This window comes from Elgaria multicarinata, chromosome 9, assembly GCF_023053635.1.
Source record: "Elgaria multicarinata webbii isolate HBS135686 ecotype San Diego chromosome 9, rElgMul1.1.pri, whole genome shotgun sequence".
NCBI classification, from domain to species: Eukaryota; Metazoa; Chordata; class Lepidosauria; order Squamata; family Anguidae; genus Elgaria; species Elgaria multicarinata.
In genome coordinates this window covers 4416443-4436935 of record NC_086179.1, presented here as the reverse complement: position 1 = coordinate 4436935, position 20493 = coordinate 4416443, and the positions used below count along the sequence as shown (strand labels likewise).

Below are 20493 nucleotides of genomic sequence, written 5' to 3'. Positions count from 1 at the left end.
GTCTTTGTGTGCAATTCTGCGAATTTTCTCTGGCATAATTTTCATTTTGCTAGACGTGAAAAGGAGTTCTCTAGGCCGTTGGATCGCCAATCCCAATATCATTCACCCATATTTTTTTTTGGTGCACTGAGACTTCTGCAGGCATTGGCTTCACATCCGAGCGTTGCTGTGCCTTAGCTTGGTTTAAAAAGCAAATAACGAAACGAAAGCTGAATTCAGCATTCCTGGGGAATGCCACGGTTAGAGCTGCATGCATGCAGGTAAACTAGCCATTCCAAGTCGCGAAGTATCCTTCCTGGCCAGTTCTGACTCCAGGTCTTGGAGAATCCGTGGACAAGATGCCTTCCACAGGCCCCCTCCCTCGGTGATATTCTACCTTCTTACTGCCATGGTCGCCAGCTGCTCTTGTTCCTCCTCCGCCTTCCAATCATTGCGTCCATTTGCTTGACAGACAGAGAGGCAGGGAGCAAGTAGGCCGTGGCATCTGTTCCTTTTCCTCCTTATTGCCACTGTTGTTTGGGCCGGAGCAAGACGCAGGTGAAGAAGCAGGTTGCAATGAGGAAGAGGAGTAAACCGTGGGCTCTTGTTCGTGGTGGTCCCCTGCTGGGACATATTCTAAGGGACTTGAACCCAGACAGACAGTGGATTTTGTTCACACTCACACCCAGGGCTCCATCACACGTGGGAAAACACGCTCCCGACTGTTGCTTCTACACTCCTGGTTCCGTGGCTCAGTTACTTCCCATTTCAAAACAGGAAGTAAACAATGACCACGAGGCCCATGCAGTTGGGCGTTGTAATCATGCAGTTTCTCCGGCACACAATAGGAGCGAGCAGCAACTTCTGGTTTTAAAAATCTGTCCATCTGTCAGGGATGCTTTAGGGTGGATTCCTGCATTGAGCAGGGGGTTGGACTCGATGGCCTTGTAGGCCCCTTCCAACTCTGCTATTCTATGATTCTATGAAATATTTTGGGCTTTCTGTGGGTTTTCTTGTGGCGTAAGGAAGGCCAGAAGGGGTGGAAGGCGCACGGGAGGCAGCCAACGTCGTGGGAGGGCCCGCCAAGAAATCTGTGAGGGCCCAGTCACGAGGGTAATAAAACGCTCGTCGGATGGAACACACATGTCTCCTCCCAGCTGGGAAAGGGGAAGTTAAGAGTGCCTAGGGATCTTGAGAATGCAAATGTTGCTGGAGCGCTGAAGTTCTCATTACTCTGCTTTCTATTCATAAAGCAGTTTGTCTTAAAACAAAGCAGAAGTCCCGGCTGGCTGGTTTCTGTTTCTGATTTCTCCTCTTCCCCTAACAATGGCTAAACATAGAACGCTGCCTTATACTGAATCAGACCACTGGTCCATTTATTCCTCTACTGCCAACCCTTCTCTCCACATTTCAGGCAGGCGTTTTTCCAGCCCTACCTGGAGATGCCAGGGATTGAATTTGAGACCTTATGCATGCAAAGCAGGTGCTCTGCCACTGAGCCACGGCCCCTCCCTGCGGTAATGCTGAAACAGCCCCAGTGAAAAGCTGCAATGATGTCGCTCTGCCTGGTATGCAAGCATCTGAGGAAGCAAATAGCAAACTCCAAAAATGCTGAAAGTTTGATGCAGTATTATTTTGTCCCTATGGAATGATCTTTTCCCACTTGTCCAGTGTAGGCCTAGGGTGGGCATCTGTTATCCTGAAGGCAGAAGGTATGCTCCAACCACTCAACCTAGAATGATGATGCCTTTCAAGCAATGCCTTAAGGATATTTCGGAGAGATGTACCAGAGTCCTTGTTAACTATAATTTATGTATTTCTGGGTCAAGGGGAACACATTGCCTGCTCTGTATTGCATTGCCTTTTATACACCTCCCCTAGGAAAAGATTTCTGAAGGGCATTCCTGACAATATTTTTGTTCCTTGGTCATGATGGATAGAATCACAGAATAGTAGAGTTGGAAGGGACCTATAAGGCCATTTAGTCCAACCCCCTACTCAATGCAGGAATTTACCCTAAAGCATCCCTGACAGATGGTTGTCCAGCTTCTTCTTGAAGGCCTCTAGGGTGGGAGAGCCCACAACCTCCCTAGGTAACTGGTTCCATTGTCGTACTGCTCTAACAGGAAGTTTTTCCTGATGTCCAGCCAGAATCTGGCTTCCTGTAACTTAGAATCATAGAATAGCAGAGTTGGAAGGGACCTACAAGGCCATTGAGTCCAACCCCCTACTCAATGCAGGAATTTACCCTAAAGCATCCCTGACAGATGGTTGTCCAGCTTCTTCTTGAAGGCCTCTAGGGTGGGAGAGCCCACAACCTCCCTAGGTAACTGGTTCCATTGTCGTACTGCTCTAACAGGAAGTTTTTCCTGATGTCCAGCCAGAATCTGGCTTCCTGTAACTTAGAATCATAGAATAGCAGAGTTGGAAGGGACCTACAAGGCCATTGAGTCCAACCCCCTACTCAATGCAGGAATTTACCCTAAAGCATCCCTGACAGATGGTTGTCCAGCTTCTTCTTGAAGGCCTCTAGGGTGGGAGAGCCCACAACCTCCCTAGGTAACTGGTTCCATTGTCGTACTGCTCTAACAGGAAGTTTTTCCTGATGTCCAGCCAGAATCTGGCTTCCTGTAACTTAGAATCATAGAATAGCAGAGTTGGAAGGGACCTACAAGGCCATTGAGTCCAACCCCCTACTCAATGCAGGAATTTACCCTAAAGCATCCCTGACAGATGGTTGTCCAGCTTCTTCTTGAAGGCCTCTAGGGTGGGAGAGCCCACAACCTCCCTAGGTAACTGGTTCCATTGTCGTACTGCTCTAACAGGAAGTTTTTCCTGATGTCCAGCCAGAATCTGGCTTCCTGTAACTTAGAATCATAGAATAGCAGAGTTGGAAGGGACCTACAAGGCCATCGAATCCAACCCTCTGCTCAATGTTAATTAATTTTAATTAAGCATTTAATTAACTGTTTAATTTTAGAATTTCTGTAAACCGCCTAGAGAGCCCTGGCTATGGGAGCGGTATATAAGTGCAATAAATAAATAAAATGCAGGAATCCACCCTAAAGCATCCCTGACAGATGGTTGTCCAGCTTCTTCTTGAAGGCCTCTAGGGTGGGAGAGCCCACCACCTCTCTAGGTCATTGGTTCCATTGTCATACTGCTCCTAACAGTCATGTACCTGTTATTCCGTGTCCTGTATTCTGGGATGGTGGAGAAGAGATCCTGGCCCTCCTCCGTGTGACAACCTTTCAAGTATTTAAAGAGTGCTATCATGTCTCCCCTCAATCTTCTCTTCTCCAGGCTAAACAGGCCCAGTTCTTTCAGTCTCTCTTCATAGGGCTTTGTTTCCAGACCCCTGATCATCCTGGTTGCCCTCCTCTGAACATGCTCCAGCTTGTCTGTGTCCTTGAATTGTGGAGCAATGGGAGGGGGAGCATCTAAGGAAGCCACTTTATGCTGAGTCAAACTACTGGTCCATCTAGGGCAGCCTTCCTCAACCTGGGGTGCTCCAGATGTGTTGGACTACAACTCCTAGAATGCCCCAGCCAGCTCTGCTGGCTGGGGCATTCTGGGAAATGCAGTCCAACACATCTGGAGTGCCCCAGGTTGAGGAAGGCTGATCTAGGGTCCCATTTATCTACACTGACAACCAGTGTTCTCCAGAATTTCAGGCAGATATTTTTCCCAGCCATACCTGAAGATGCTGAGAATAGAAATTGGGACATCCTAGGTGTGGCCTGCCACTGAGTTACCTACAGCCCCAATGGGGATATACATCTAATAGACAAATGTTTATTCCCACTGCCTAAATCATTCTTTTCAACATGATTTAGCAATAAAATATTTTGGCATGTTTGCTGTGCTAGCCCAGGGCAGTATCCAATGTTAGTCCTATGTACCCATTGTACTATAGATAATTGATGATAAACTGGACTACAATATTTGTTCTGCCTTACTGGGTAACTTAAATTGTGCATAAAACATTTCCTTGCCAAATGTGCGCTGATCAATTTAATAGTTCAGACTTCCTGGATATGCAACTCTTTCTTTGTAAATTTGAAATGCACTGATAGCCCATGGAAAGTCTGATTATGGATGGGGGTCAGGGAGGAAGGTAAATTCCACAGTTGTCCGATTTAAATTAGGGTTTCAATCCAATGTATGTTTTTGTGGGTATACATTATATTTATACCCACAATGGGACCTGTTTGCCTAGTGATTGTGCAGCAGGGATAGTTCAAAATGAACTTTCAAGTCCTCCAAAACTCGTCATCAGGCCTGATGTTAAGTATTGTGTGTGATAGCAGGAGAAACCGGCATGGTGTCGAAGTTTGCAATTCTTAACCCAAAGTACTGAAGAAGTTATGCAAATTAAATTAGATTAGCACCTAGCACAGGGGCTTCTAGAACAAAGAACAGCTGCTTAAAAAAAAATCAAGCAGTTACTCAGCTCTGACTCCAGCACTAAACAGAACACAGGACTCCTTTGTCCACCACCAGCAACAAAGAATCTTGTGGCAACTTAAAGACTAACAAATCTTCCTCTGGGCCATGGCTCAGTGGTACGGCATGTGTTTTGCATGCAGAAAAACCCAAGTTCAATCCCCAACTTCTTCAGGGTGACCATATGAAAAGGCGGACCGGGCTCCTGTATCTTTAACAGTTGCATAGAAAAGGGAATTTCCACAGGTGTCTTTTGTATGCACGCATCAGCTGCTGAAATTCCCTCTTCATCACAACAGTAAAAGCTACAGGAACCCTGCCCTGAGTGACATGATACAAAAGAGGGCAGGGCTGCTGCAGCTTTAACTGTTGTGATGAAGAGGGGAATGCATGAGGTGCTGCATGCATGCAAAGGACACCTGAAATCCCCTTTTCTAGACAAGTATTGAAGATACAGGACCCCGGTCATCCTTTTCATATGGCTTGAAAAATCCCACTACCAGTCAACATCCATGCCACGGAACAACGGACTGGTTTAAGATAGGTAAAGGAGTACAGCAGGGTTGTATACTCTCACCTTACCTATTCAACTTGTATGCAGAACACATCATGCGATGTGCTGGGCTTGACAAATCCAAGGCTGGAGTTAAAATCGCAGGAAGAAACATTAACAATCTCAGATATGCAGATGACACCACTTTGATAGCTGAAAGTAAGGAGGAGCTGAGGAGCCTTATGACGAAGGTGAAAGAAGAACGTGCAAAAGCGGGGTTGCAGTTAAACCTCAAAAAAACCAAGGTTATGGCAACCAGCTTGATTGATAACTGGCAAATAGAGGGAGAAAGATTACTGCAGACGCTGACTGCAGCCAGGAAATCAGAAGACGTTGACTTCTTGGGAGGAGGGCAATGACAAATCTCGATAAAATAGTTAAGAGCAGAGACACCACACTGACAACAAAGGTCCGCATAGTTAAAGCAATGGTATTCCCCGTAGTAACCTATGGCTGCGAGAGCTGGACCATAAGGAAAGCTGAGCGAAGGAAGAGAGATGCTTTTGAACTGTGGTGTTGGAGGAAAATTCTGAGAGTGCCTTGGACTGCAAGAAGATCCAACCAGTCCATACTCCAGGAAATAAAGCCAGACTGCTCACTTGAGGGAATGGTATTAAAGGCAAAACTGAAGTACTTTGGCCACATAATGAGAAGACAGGATCCCCTGGAGAAGAGGCTGATGCTAGGGAAAGTGGAAGGCAAAAGGAAGAGGGGCCGACCAAGGGCAAGATGGAGGGATGATATTCTGGAGGTGACAGACTCGACCTTGGGGGAGCTGGGGGTGGCGACAGCCGACAGAAAGCTCTGTCACTGCTCCACGAAATCACGAAGAGTTGGAAGCGACTGAACGAATAAACAACAGGCTAGGTAGCCCAATGGTCTGACTCAGTTATGAGGCCTCTTCCTGTGTTCCTAAATGTATTATGCAATAGGTTTTTATGGATTATTTGAGCCCATTTCATCAGATGTATTCAGTGTGGTCCTCAGGTGTATATACACACACACGCACACCTGCAAAGAGAGAGAGAGAGAAACCGTGTAGCTTGTGCCATAATAAAATGTGACCCCCAAATCCTTGGTTCTGCGGCCTCCTCCCCCAGCCAGCCTGGCCCAGGAGGCTCGATGGAAGAAAACGTACCCCCACCCAGGGAGGCCGCTGTCCCTTTAAATAGCCGGCGGCTCCCTTGCTCCCCCCCTCCCCTCCTGGGGTTTAGTCAGCTGTGGGAGGGGCGTGGCCACAACGGACGGCATTGGGGCGCGCCGCATGCAAATGAGGACCAGGGCGTCCTTCCGCCTGTTCGCAGGCTGCGTCAATACGTCAGCGGCGGAGGCGGAAGAGTGGGCGTGGCCCCGTCCTGAGTGGCGTCTTCGCGAGCCAATGGCGTAAAAGGCAAGAGGACTCGGCTAGGGCGGGACTTCCTGCCCGGGTTGTGAGCGGTTGGAGGCTGAGGTAAGCGGCCAGAAGCCAGCAGGCCGCTGCCGCCGCCATGATCAAGAAGTTCGATAAGAAGGATGAGGAGGCTGGTAGGCGCCTGGGCCGGCGGGTGGGCCGCGGGGGTGCGGCGGGTCGGCCGCCGAGGCCCGGCAGGGATGGGAAGCCCCTCCGCCGGAGGGCCGGAAGCCCCGTAGCGCCCCCTGAGGGCGGGAGGGCAATTGCCACGCCCTCTTTGGGCGTGGCCTGGGCGGAGCTCCCTCAGGACGGATCCAAGCGGTCCCTCTGCCGAAGGGGGCAGGTGGGTTGGGCGATACCATTTCGGACTGCGGGGGGCGGCGGCGCATCGCGTATCTTCCACCGTTCTTTTCTTGTGTGTGTTTTTCCCCCCTGTGTCAGTGTCTCGTTAGCCGCTTTGAGTTATCAGACAAAGCGGGGTACAAGTTGTTCCCGTCAATAAACAGTACAGGGAGGCGACAAATAAAATGTAAAGCGCCCTGCAAGGAAAAAAGGTAGCATCTCAGGGAACGAGCTGGGCTCGAACCTCTCGCTTTTATATCGCCCTTCCTCCCCAACCTCGTGTGCTGGGATATGAGCTGCACTAGCTGCAGCCAGCACGGCCCTACAGACCTGCAGGACCACAAAACCCATCACCCCCAAACTGCGAGTGATGGGAGTTGTAGTCCAACACATCTGGAGGGCGCCAGGTTGGGGAAGGCTGTGCTAGGGTTTTACACGCAGGGAGGTGGCCGTGTGTCTGTAAGGATTTGTTTCCCCTCACAGAGGCCACGTTTGTCTGTGCAGTCCGGTATTTATTTATTTATTACATTTTTATACTGCCCAATAGCCGAAGCTTTCTGGGCGGTGCACAAAAAGTAGCCCTCTTGGCTGCTTCATGGCTATCAGCAAGGCTCCGGTGGGAACGGAGTCCTAAGAAGAGCCCTGCAGGGTGGACCAGGGGCCTGCCCAGTCCAAATTCAGCCACCAGGATGCTTCCGGAAAGCCTGCCGGAAGAGCAGGAAGGCAGGGGGAAATCATAAGCCTTCTCGGTTGCCTTGGTAGAAAGGCAGCATAGACCTGTATTTTAAATTAAATGATACAGAAATAAATAGATCACTCCCCTGCTCTTGCTAGCGCTTCTGACACTGAGGCTAACTGCAGCCTTCCTCCACTTGGTGTCCTCCAAAGGGGTTAGACTGCAACTCCCACCATCCCCAGCTGGTATGGCCGGTGGTTTGGGAAGGCTAGGTACTGTCTCAGTTTAGCTATCATGCAGAATAGCTGTTGGTATGCCAGGCCTCTGCTGTGGCAAACAGTCTGAGTTGGGCCATCCCGTTTAAGCGGGAGGATCCAGCTGGGGATAATGGGAGCTGCAGTGATGGGAGTTGCAATCCAACACATCCGGGGGGGGGGGCAACAAGTTGGGCAAGGCTGTTTTAGAGTGGACTGCTGGGCGGGCATCCTCACAGGAACATCAGAAGTGCCAGGCTGGATCAGACCAAGGGTCGATCTAATCCAGCACTCTGTTCACACAGGGGCCCACCAGCCATCGGCCAGGGACCCACAAAGCAGGACACGGTGCAACAGCACCCTTCCACCCATGTTCCCCAGCAACTGGTGCACACAGGCTGACTGGGATACTGGAGGCAGCACATCCTCGCCACTGTTCTGCCTGACAGCAGACTCGCTTAAAACACCTTTTGGCGTTGCAGAAGAAGTTTGCTAGTGTCAGGGCAAGCTGTCTGTCAGGGGAGCGCTAATTTTCTCCTGGAGTTACCCTGTGAGCCTTTTTCTTCTGACCGCTGTTTGAAAACTGGTTTACAGAAATGTCACTGTGGGGTTCTGTTCCTTGCTAGCACCTGGACGTCTGCCCAACACAGTGCTTTATTTTTCAGGTAGTGGCTCAAATCCCTTCCAGCATTTGGAAAAGAGTGCCATTCTCCAGGAGGTACGACTGAGTCTTTCTTTACATCCTTTCTTCTAGGCAACAGCCTCTTTTTGCAATCAAGTTTGGGGTGTGCAGATCAGAGCTGGTGGCCAGCTAGGCTTCTCTTCCCTAAACGGGCCACTGCTGGCCCACCAAGTCTCTGCCAGACCTTTCTACAACTACTTCCCTTGGACCTGCCTTTGTGGCTGTCAGGCAGCCGTGGGCCCCGTTCAGACAACACGCTAAACCATGCTGCTTAATCACAAAATGGTTCCTTTAACCATTTTGTGGTTAAGCAGCATGGTTTAGCGTGTTGTCTGAACGGGGCTGCTGACTTCTCAGCCCCAAGCACCAGGTTTCTGCAGAGAAGGATGGCTGCTGGCACTGGAGAGTCAGGAGAAATGGAGACATGATAGCACTCTCCAAATACTTAAAAGGTTGTCACACAGAGGAGGGCCAGGATCTCTTCTCGATCCTCCCAGAGTGCAGAACACGGAATAACAGGCTCAAGTTAAAGGAAGCCAGATTCCAGCTGGACATCAGGAAAAACTTCCTGACTGTTAGAGCAGTATGACAATGGAATCAGTTCACTAGGGAGGTGGTGGGCTCTCCCACACTAGAGGCCTTCAAGAGGCAGCTGGACAACCATCTGTCAGGGATGCTTTAGGGTGGATTCCTGCATTGAGCAAGGGGTTGGGTTCGATGGCCTTGTAGGCCCCTTCCAACTCTACTATTCTATGATTCTGATAAAAAGGATAAAAGATCAGGAGTGGGCAGCTTGCAGGCCAACACATCTGGAGGGCCGCGACTCCCATCAGCCCTGGCTAGTAGAGCCAGTGGTTAGGGATCATGGGAATTGTGCCCCCTCCCCAAACGATTTGGCTTACAATTTGGGTAGATTTAGATCCAGCGTGAAGTAGCTAACCCCGTCTTTGGCCAAGTGTGCCGTGGCTATGTTTACACCATCAGGTCTTCAGCTGGAAGGGTCTTCTGCATGTTGTATGGGTGTCACAAATCTAAGTATCACCTTTCAGTATTTTGCAAACATTCCATGTTGTTTAAAAATGATACCTGCAGGTATAAAAATCAAGAGGTGCTGCAGCTTGTTGCCTGGGAGGTATTTGCAAGGAGTATTTTCTCGGAGTGAGGGCTGGAGGCTCACTTAGCTGCTGCTGTCGAGCTCTAGGAGAAGGAGCTGCTGGAGGAGGGGAGCAAAAGGGACTCTGCAGCCATCTCCAACCTGGTGCACCCCAGATGTCCTGGACTGCAGCTCCCAGCATTCCTCACTGTTGGCCATCTTGGCATGGGGTGCTGGGAGTTGCAGGTCAACTCTGGAGGGCACCAGGTTGGGGAAGGCTGTCTTAACTGTTATCCCTGTTTTCTACACCGTTTCTTTTATTTCCACACAGGCACGTATCTTTAACGAGACCCCCATAAATCCAAGAAGATGTCTGCACATACTGACCAAGATCCTTTACTTGCTGAACCAGGTAAATGCAGTCGCTTTCACGCAATTCAGTTGCAGGCGTTGGCTGATGAGTCAGGGTCGAACCAGAAGTGACGGTGGCAGCTGTGTGTGTGTCATGGAACTGTCCCGGTCTCATAGAAACGGGTGTGGGGCAGCAGGTCTGATTTTAAAAGCCGGAGCTGGTTGTGGTGGGGGTGGTGAGAATAACTGAACCCTCCCCTCCTTTGGCTTCCTTCCCTGTGGCTTTATTTATTTATTTATTACATTTTTATACCACCCAATAGCTGAAGCTCTCTGGGCGGTTCACAAAAATTAAAACTATAATAAAACAACCAACAGGTTAAAAGCACAAATACAAAATACAGTATAAAAAGCACAACCAGGATAAAAACCACGCAGCAAAATCGAAATAAGCTTAAAATACAGAGTTAGATACTGAAGTAAAATTTAAATTTAAGTTTAAATTAAGTGTTAAAATGCTGAGAGAATAAAAAGGTCTTCAGCTGGCGACGGAAGGAGTACAGTGTAGGCGCCAGGCGGACCTCTCTGGGGAGCTCGTTCCACAGCCGGGGTGCCACAGCGGAGAAAGCCCTCCTCCTAGTAGCCAAATTCACCAAGGTTATGGCAACCAGCTTGATTGATAACTGGCAAATAGAGGGAGAAAACGCGGAGGCAGTGACAGACTTTGTATTTCTGGGTGCAAAGATTACTGCAGACGCTGACTGCAGCCAGGAAATCAGAAGACGTTGACTTCTTGGGAGGAGAGCAATGACAAATCTCGATAAAATAGTTAAGAGCAGAGACACCACACTGACAACAAAGGTCCGCATAGTTAAAGCAACGGTATTCCCCGTAGTAACCTATGGCTGCGAGAGCTGGACCATAAGGAAAGCTGAGCGAAGGAAGAGAGATGCTTTTGAACTGTGGTGTTGGAGGAAAATTCTGAGAGTGCCGTGGACTGCAAGAAGATCCAACCAGTCCATACTCCAGGAAATAAAGCCAGACTGCTCACTTGAGGGAATGGTATTCAAGGCAAAACTGAAGTACTTTGGCCACATAATGAGAAGACAGGATACCCTGGAGAAGAGGCTGATGCTAGGGAAAGTGGAAGGCAAAAGGAAGAGGGGCCGACCAAGGGCAAGATGGAGGGATGATATTCTGGAGGTGACGGACTCGACCTTGGGGGAGCTGGGGGTGGCGACAGCCGACAGAAAGCTCTGGCGTGGGCTGGTCCATGAAGTCACGAAGAGTCGGAAGCGACTGAATGAATAAACAAGAACTACTACTTGCTGTGTGAAAAAATCCTGGGAAGAGGGACTAAAGGGGACAAAAACGGGATGGGGCCCAATTTTAAAAGCAAAAGGGTTGTGCATGTGAGGAGTGCAAACCCTCTCCCCACCCACTTTCCCCTTTTGCTGTTAAAATTGATCCCCATCCCTTGCAGTAGGAGTAAGTGAAGCTGATCGGTAGGAGATTCAGGAAGAATGAAAGGAAGGACGTCTTCACACAGTGCATAGTTGAATTATGGAACTCACTACCACAAGATGTATTATTTATTTGTTACATTTTTATACCGCCCATTAGCCGAAGCGCTCTGGGCGGTTCACAAAAAGCTCAAGGTATTTCCGCATTCATACGAAGCTGTTGGGCAGTCAACTTTCATGCTGTTTTATGATCCATCGGAGTCTGTAAAACTGTGTGTAAAGCTGTGTGCGTGAACAATTGGGGGTTTGGTCTCTTGAAATATTTAAATTATGGAACCCGCTACCACAAGCTGTAGTGATGGCCACCAATTTGGATGGTTTTAAAAGGGGGTTGGATCAATTCCTGGAGGAGAAGGCTATCCATGGCTACTAGCCCTGATGGTTGTGTACTATCGCCAGTATCAGAGGCAGTAAGCCTGTGTGCACCAGTTGCTGGGGAACATGGGTGGGAGGGTGCTGTTGCACTGTGCCCTGCTTTGTGGTCCCTAGTCAACAGCTGGTTGGCCACTGTGTGAACAGAGTGCTGGACTAGATGGACCCTTGGTCTGATCCAGCATCAGGGCTCTTCTCATATTCTTAAGTGTGACGTGGCAGCAATCTGCAGTCAGTGCACGTTCTAGGTAGTTCTCGAGTCACCTGAAATGAATACAGCTGAAAGAGATTTTTGGAGCTAAAAAACAATCTTCACCGAACATTTTTTTTTTATTTTTAATGCACGTTAGCTTCATGTTTGATGTTCTTTGGTTTCTTTTCCTCTTTAGGGTGAACATTTTGGAACAACAGAAGCCACAGAGGCCTTCTTTGCAATGACAAGGTTATTCCAGTCAAATGATGTAAGTGGCTAATGCTCCAGGACAGGCGATTTCCTCTCCCCCTTCCTCTTGACTACATGAAGAGTCCTTGAGTTGTTGTTTTTAAGTTTTCTGTATGGGATTTTCACAACCAAATGTGTCTAAATTTGTGAACCGCCCAGAGAGCTTCGGCTATTGGGCGGTATAGAAATGTAATAAATAAATAAATTTAACGGTACAAGATTCAAAAGAGATTAGGGTACAAATTAGTCTGTCTCTGTGAATGGCATCCGGGCCTATTCCCCCCCCCCCCCCATTTTTCTATTAATCAAGAATGCTGGCCCATTTTCTGCAGAATTAAATTCTCACTGTTGCACCTGATACAAAAGATGGATTTTAAAAAAGCACTAGTGCACAGGGATCCGTGGTCTGTATTGTGCAGGCTTTTCCTAGGAGTTGTCCAGTAAACACTTCGGCTTCCCCAAGAGTGTTAGCAAAACCCGGCGGTTGGTTTGTAGTGCTTTCTTTTGTCCTAGGTCCAGACCTAGGATTGTCGAAAAGAAAAGGACCAGAGCTTGTGTGGACTTCCAGTGTCCTTTAAGGTCCCCCTCCAGGTGCCCTGCGCTGAAGAGCATCCGTAGTACAATGGGGCCATCACAACAGGCAGAGAGTGGAGGCAGGGCCTGTCCAGTTTATCGCAGGGGGAGGATGGGCGGGTTGGGTGGCGCTGCTGTTTATGGACCGGTCAAGATGTTTGCAGATGGAGAGGACTGATGGGAGAAGCTTGAAACACCACCACCACCTCCTTCCCTCTAGACCAGCCTTCCTCAACCTGGAGCACTCCAGATGTGTTGGACTGCACCTCCCAGAATGCCCCAGCCAGTTGGCTGGGGCATTCTGGGAGTTGTAGTCCAACACATCTGGAGCGCCCCAGGTTGAGGAAGGCTGCTCTAGACCTACCTGCACAGTCAGAGCATTTCCCCAACCTGGTGCCCTCCAGCTGCATTGGACGGTGACACCCAGCATCTTCCAGCCAGCATGGCCGATGGTAGAACAACATACCTGGAGGGCACCAAGTTGGGGAAGGCAGGTTTAGATCTTCAGTGGAGGCCCTGCCTTTCATCCCACTCTCACCTGAAGTTAGCCGAGTGGGAATGTGCATTAACGCCTTCTTGGTTCTGGATCTCCTAGCCCCAGGAGACCCAGCTGACGTCATTTCTTGAAAGGTCGTCACACAGAGGAGGGCCAAGATCTCTTCTCAGTCATCCCAGAGTGCAGGACACGGAATAACGGGCTCAAGTTACAGGAAGTTGTAATTCTGGCTGGACATCAGGAAAAACTTCCTGATGGTTAGAGCAGTACGACAATGGAATCAATGACCTAGGGAGCTCTCCCACCCTAGAGGCCTTCAAGAGGCAGCTGGACAACCATCTGTCAGGGATGCTTTAGGGTGGATTCCTGCATTGAGCAGGGGGTTGGACTCGATGGCCTTAGAGGCCCCTTCCAACTCTTCTATTCTATCATTCTCTCTCTATTTATCTCTCTCTGCCTTTAGAATACAGGCCAAGCATTCCTGTTCAGGTATGCATTTGGCTGGGCAATCCATGAGTTAACTTTGATGTGTCTACGTTCTGCTGAAAACCTAATATTACAGCTTTTGGGTTGTATCCAGTGTTGGCCCTACTTAGAGCAGACCCATTGAAATAGGCGGCACTTCAGTTAGACTGGCCTTCTTGATGTGTTGGACTTCAGCTCACATAATCCCCCCCCCTTGGGGGGTCACCAGATTGGGGATGGCTGAGTTGGACTGATGTTGGATTCAACCAGGTCTCCTTTTTTAAAATGAGTTTTATAGGGATGTTTTAAACGAGGATGAGCCTCGTGTGGCGCAGAGCGGTAAAGCAGCAGTTTCTGCAGCTGAAACTCTCCCCACGGCCTGAGTTCGATCCCAGTGGAAGTAGGTTTCAGGCAGCGGGCTCGGGTCGACTCAGCCTTCCACCCTCCCAAGGTCGGTAAAATGAGCACTCAGTTAGCTGGGGGAAAGGGAATAATGGCCGGGGAAGGCAACGGCAAACCACCCCGCTATAAGGCCTGCCAAGAAAACATCAGTGAAAGCTGGCGTCCCTCCAAGAGTCAGCAATGACTCAGTGCTTGCACGAGAGGTTCCTTTCCTTTTCCTTTTAAACAAGGGTAAGTGGCCTCTCGTTTTAGGAACAGAAAGGCAGGATACTCACGGTCTGCCCTTCTCCCTTAGAAAGGTCCACCTTCCGTCTTGAGAGACGTGTCATGACGATGTCCTTGACCATAACCCCAGAATACAGCGCGGATTCTCTCCTGTCTCTCGCATACCTGTGAGAGTAGTTGGTGTTTCCAGGGTTGACTTTGCGGGGTGTTTCGGCCTAATCCTGCTCTTTCCGCAGCAAACCTTAAGGAGGATGTGTTACCTCACTATCAAAGAGATGGCCAACATTTCGGAGGATGTTATCATCGTGACCAGCAGGTAACAGTGTTCTCATCTCAATGATTGGGGCCTCCCCAAATTTTTCTCCTGGCGTTCAGTTGGGCGTGGAGGCCCTGGCTTCGGTCAGTAGGGTTGGGCTAGTCAACCTCCCTGTCTCTCGTGTGCTGTTGTTTTGGAACGATCATTTCATTAGGGGTGTGCTCCACTCTGTTTCGGATCCCCGAATCCGAAGCGAAGCGGGCCGATCCGGACCTCCTAAACCCAGTTCCACAGCCTAGTTCCGGCCTTAGGCATTGGCGGCAGTTGAAGCAGCCACACAGACCGCGGCGGAGCCAGGGAAGTGGGATGGGGGGCTTACCTGGCTCCGCCGCCGTGGTCCATGTGCGACGGCAGTGGAGTCGGGGAAGGGGGGCTTATTCTGCCGCCATTTTGTCCCCCCTTCCCCACTTACCTGCCTTCGCTGTCCGCCACGGAGGCAGGTAAGTGTGAAGGGGGGGGCAAAATGGCGTCTGAATATCGATGCGGACCTCTGGGTTGGGGGTGGGGTGGTTCCGGATTGACCCGAACCAGTTCAGGCCCGATCCGGAAGGTCCGGATTGAGATCCGAAGTGGTTCGGGGGAGGGGGGTCATGCACAGCCCTACATTTCATTTCTATACCACCCAGTAGTCGAAGCTCTCTGGGCGGTTTGCCACAGTTCATTGTTATGCAGCCTTTTCTGCCATCTAAGGGGCTGTTTCACACACGGCACGAAGGCAAACCTGTGCTTGCTCCTGAGGAGACAACTCGCATGTATGAGACACACCGTTCCAATTGTGTCTTTGTCATCTGAGGGGGCGTCTCGAGGTGTACAGTGAAAATTGTGGAGCTTCTCCTGATGAGGTGACATGCCCCCATCGTATCCCCGGGAGCTTTTTAGGACTTTAAAGACCAAAAGAACCACTTTGAATTGAGCCTGGAAGCAAAAGGAAGCCCGTGGAGCTGTTGTAAGATTGGGAAAATGTGCTCTAACCTGCAAGCGACAGAAAAATGTCCGGCTGCCGCATTTTGGGCGACTGAATTTTCCGGCGGTCTTCAAAGCCAGCCCCGTGTTTGAGGGCATTATAGGAATCTAGTCTGGGATTGTTTAGCTTGGAAAAAAGGAGGCTGAGGGGAGACATGATAGAGGTGTACAAAATTATGCCTGGTGTGGAGAATGTGGACAGGGAGACATTTTTCTCCCTCTCTCAAAATACTAGAACCCAGTGGGGTCATCCCATGAAGCTGATGGGTGGGAGATTCAAGACAAATAAAAGGAAGCACTTCTTCACACAGCGCAGAGTTAAACTATGGAACTCACTACCAGAAGATGTAGTGACGGCCACCAATCTGGATGGCTTTAAAAGGGGGTTGGATCAATTCCTGGAGACGAAGGCTATCCATGGCTACTAGCCCTGATGGTTGTATACTACCTCCAGTATCCGAGGCAGTAAGCCTGTGTGCAGCAGTTGCTGGGGAACATGGGTGGGAGGGTGCTGTTGCACTTGGCTTGCTTGTTGGTCCCTGGCTGACGCCTGTGTGATCAGAGTGCTGGACTACATAGACCCTTGGTCTGATCCAGCAGGGCACTTCTGATGTTCTTACGATGATGCATGGGTGGCTGAACTCATGCCCACCTGTGTCCTGCAAAGAGCACTGTGTGAAACAGACCCCTCCCTGCCTTCACTCTTCCAGCTTGACCAAAGACATGACGGGGAAAGAAGACGTGTACCGAGGCCCGGCCATTAGGGCGCTCTGCCGGATCACGGACGTAAGTACAGAATCTTCCCGTCCTGAAAGTCTTTGCTTGCAACATTAAGCCCAAACTTAATGAAATTCCAGTTTTGTCACCAAGGCGTCTTCCCTCCAATGCGTCGTCCCGAAATATTTCTCTCCCCCCCCTTTCCTCTGCCTTCCGGTCATTTTTTCCATGGCTTTAAGGAAGTGTTGCCTATAAGCAGGAACCACAATTTGAGCTGCTTGACAATGTGTTAAAATCTGCACGGATCCACTTTCAGGCCACTGTCTCTCTTGCTCCACCTGGACATGTGAATTGTTCCCCCACCCCCACCCCCAAACTGCAGGAGGAGAAGCTTGGTGAACACATTGTTCTCACAAAACTCATGAGAGCCGAGCCTAAACTTCTTCGAGGCATTTAACAACGTGTGTCGAGTTTTTAACCTACCCAGAACATTTGTTTTAAATGGATATTGCATCTAACCTGGTTTTATGCTTTTAATGGTTTTGTGTATCTGTTTTTAATGTTCAGTGTTTTCATTTTTGTAAACCGCCCAGAGAGCTTCAGCTATGGGGCGGTATATAAATGTACCCGTATTTCTTCGATTGTAAGACGCCATCGATTCTAAGGCGCACGCTAATTTCAGTACCACCAACAGAAAAAAAAAGCTTTGATTCTAAGAAAAAATAAATTTCTTAGAATATCTTTTATGAGTAGAATTTCTTAGAAATTTCTTAGAAATATCTTAGAAAGAGCTGGGTTTTGGTGCCACTGGGCTGGGAGGGGCTTAGGGGTAAGCAAAAAACCAGGCGCTTACCCTCCCAGCTCCTCTTGGCTCGCCTGGCTCGCGGCTGCTGCAGGAACTTCCTCTTTTGGAGGCCTGCCTGCACGCGGAGGAGAGAGACGGCTGGAGCTGGAGCTGCCGCGTGAGAGCAGCTTGGGTGGAGCAGCACTTCTTTAGCCTCCGGGCACAGGTTTTTCCGCGGGCGTAAGGAGTTCCAGGCGGGACGCGCACTTCCCAGCGCGGCGGCTGGGGGGGGGGAGCGGTGCTTGGGGGTGGTGAGCCTCCTGACTCTTGGAGCCACGTGTCTTCCCGGCGCAGCTGACGAGGGCCGGAGCTGCACGGGGCGCGCTGTAGGCCCCAATCAACCTGCAAAGCAATCTTAAAAAGCCCTGCTTGCTCAGCTTTCTAAAAGCAATAAAGCTAGAGAGAATGGATGTTTCAGACCGTTTTTTAATAGGATAGAGTCTTTTTGCATCTACCATATTGCTTCGGTTCTAAGACGCCATCGATTCTAAGACGCACTCCATTTTTAGAGCTGTTTATTTAGGGAAAAAAGTGCGTCTTAGAATTGAAGAAATACGGTAATAGTAATAATAATAATTAATCTGAAGTTTAGCGCTGTCCATTTTCAAGGCCGTAGGTTACGGGTTATCCCGTGGCAATCTGGTCCTTGGCTTTTGGGCTCTGGACCCAGATCACCTCTTCAAATGTGTGCAGACGGAGAGGGCAGATCCTTGTTTAGAGCTTAACCGATCCGGGGCAGGCCCGTTCACACAACCTTCCAATTCTGCGCTTCCGTCCCAATGTCGTTCTTCAGCGTTAGTAAAATGTAGCTTTTTCAAGACCCTTTTTAAAGGCTTAAACTTCTTTTTTTAAAAACCGTGTTGCCTAATTTTTGAAAAAGCACATTTAAAAATGAAATAAATGATAAGAAAAGGTGAGTGGTGTTGGGGGAAGAACGTCTGGAGATAGTTAAAGGGGGCTTTGTGACGGTGATGGAAAGACGCAACGCCAGACCCAGAACCGTGACCTACTGAACACAGGAGCTAGCAGCAAGCGCCGTCCGTGTGGTTATTTTCATAAGTGGGAAGACGAGAAGCTTTTATTTTTAAAAAGGAACGTGAACCCCTTAGGAATCGAGGCCAAGATCAGTGCATTGAGCAGGGGGTTGGACTCGATGGCCTTGTAGGCCCCTTCCAGCTCTACTATTCTGTGATTCTTTATCAGGTTCTGTTTGAACTTGCAGAACACAAACGATCCTGAGACGATGCAATTCCGTCTTTTCGTATTTCTGGCAAATGTGCTGCTTAGAGATCCATCCCCATTGTTGTTTTCTCCTTGATTTCGCAGGGAACGATGCTGCAAGCTATTGAGAGGTACATGAAACAAGCCATTGTGGATAAAGTCCCCAGTGTATCCAGTTCGGCGCTGGTGTCTTCCTTAGTAAGTGAAGCAGTGTCATGGCCGTCGTCTGGATGGATTAATTCTGCTCAACAACTGGGTGGAGGGTGTGTGTGTGAGAGAGAGAGAGTGACCTGTTGGTTCCTGGGCAACTGCTTTTCCATCTATATTGTCGTGTTTCTCGGAACACTCCTGCTTTTGATGGGAGGCAAATGACGAGGCCTGCTAGGTAATCCACAAAGCTTTTATTAATCAGCAAACATCTCTCCTACCTGAAGAGAGTCTAATCTCTTGGGAATGTCCCCCTAGGCAAAACTATGCAAACTTAAGTGAGACGATTGTCCAACCAAGGAGAACAGGAAGCCCCTTCCCAAAGGCTCGTAACTTCAGAGAGCCTGGTGCGGAGGCAGGTTCTGGCGCAATCCTAGTCGGACTGACTTTCTCACACCTTCCTTCCGCTCTGCGTGTTTGAGCTTCCAGTGGACCCTAGCGTCAGCTAGCTTGGTGGAGCACTCTCCTCCGGAAGCAAGCTCACTTCCCACTGAGTGTGTAGGATTTGGCCTTGAGGAGATAAGCTCTGGAGAGGGCTGACTCCCAGCTGGAGTATCGCTCGTGAGAGCTTCCTCCCCCACTGGTACAGGCTGGCTGGTGTCTGGCGCTGCCTCCTCTAGGTCCGAAACGGATTCTGATTGATTACCTGAAATACCTTCTCCCAAACAGGTGCAGTAGGGTTAGACATGACATATATTCATCCCTGTCACCCAGCCTGACTTGCCACATTCTCAAGCTTCCTATATCCCGTCCTGTCATCCAATCCCACAATGAAATGTTGGAGTCACAGACATGGTTAATACCTAATAAGGATGAAATACCACCTCCTCTCTTTGTCCCGGATGAAATATGAACTCTCCTGTGTGCTTCTTTGGAGGCCTGCCTGCACACAGATTCTTTGCAAATGCAAGAAAAAGCAAATCCTAAAAGGAAATTATTGCCTTACGCCTGATTCCCTGCACGTAAGGGCACCTTGGCATCCCCACATGTCTGCCCTCCAACCCACACCCGTAACCGTTCCATTGTTCCCCTAGACAGGTAAAAGCTTTGACTGTCACTGAAGCAGAAAATTAAATAATTCCCCACCCTCCTTCCCTCCAATACCTGTATATCCTACCTGCCAAGGCTCCACCTGCTGGTTGGACATTGAATAGCTAGAGGAGACCCCCGGGTGCATTCAAGCCACTGTTCTTACTTTGTTTTGTGTCTCTGTATTAGTTTCTATGTGTTCATATGCATTTCCTTCTGCTGCAATTGCAGGCTGGGACATTTAATCCCCCCCTTTAAAAATAATGCTACACCTGTGCAATTTCACCCATGTAATGGTGGTTTAAGCCAGGTCCTCAGCCAGCATTTAGAGAAGGGGTTGTGGGCTCTTCCACCTTAGAAGCCTTCAAGAGGCAGCTGAACAACCATCTGTCAGGGATGCTTGAAGAGGGATTCCTGCATTGAGCAGGGGGTTGGACTCCATGGCCTTGTAGGCCCCTTCCAGCTCTATCATTCTATGACCATGGAGCTATGGCACGTGCTTTGCATGCAGAGGTTCAATTCCTGGGACCTCCAGGTAGGGCTGAAAATAATCCTGCCCGTAACCCTGGGCAGCCCTTGGTGCCAGTCAGCCTTGACCGTACTGGGCTGGATGGACCAAGGCTCTGCCTCAAGATAAGGCAGCTTCCTGCGTTCCTCTTCATTGATTCTGGACAATTCTTTCCAGCACATGATGAAGATCAACTATGATGTGGTCAAACGGTGGATCAACGAGGCCCAGGAAGCTGCTTCCAGCGACAACATCATGGTGCAGGTACGTGACCCAGGGAAGGGGGGTGAGGGTGTCCTGGTTCAGTCCTGCCGATGGGTCATCAAGTGGACCTTTCGTACCCAGAAGAAATGACACCACTAAAGAATTGAGATAGTCTTTTAGGGCAGCTGAGGAGTAGGTGGGTCTATTGACCCAGGTCTTG

At 49.5% G+C, this 20493-nt stretch overlaps 1 protein-coding gene across 1 annotated transcript in view; it reads left to right on the top strand.

Annotated features, from left to right (window-relative positions):
• The first annotated feature begins 6396 nt into the window (after positions 1–6396).
• COPG2 (COPI coat complex subunit gamma 2) overlaps positions 6397–20493 on the top strand; it is a 42509-nt gene continuing 28412 nt past the window's right edge. The window contains exons 1-8 of the mRNA XM_063134613.1: positions 6397–6502; positions 8306–8358; positions 9747–9827; positions 12051–12122; positions 14501–14580; positions 16254–16329; positions 18431–18523; positions 20247–20333. Coding sequence (XP_062990683.1) covers positions 6466–6502; positions 8306–8358; positions 9747–9827; positions 12051–12122; positions 14501–14580; positions 16254–16329; positions 18431–18523; positions 20247–20333 — 579 coding nt within the window. The 5' untranslated portion in view covers positions 6397–6465. The remainder of the gene's footprint in view (positions 6503–8305; positions 8359–9746; positions 9828–12050; positions 12123–14500; positions 14581–16253; positions 16330–18430; positions 18524–20246; positions 20334–20493) is intronic.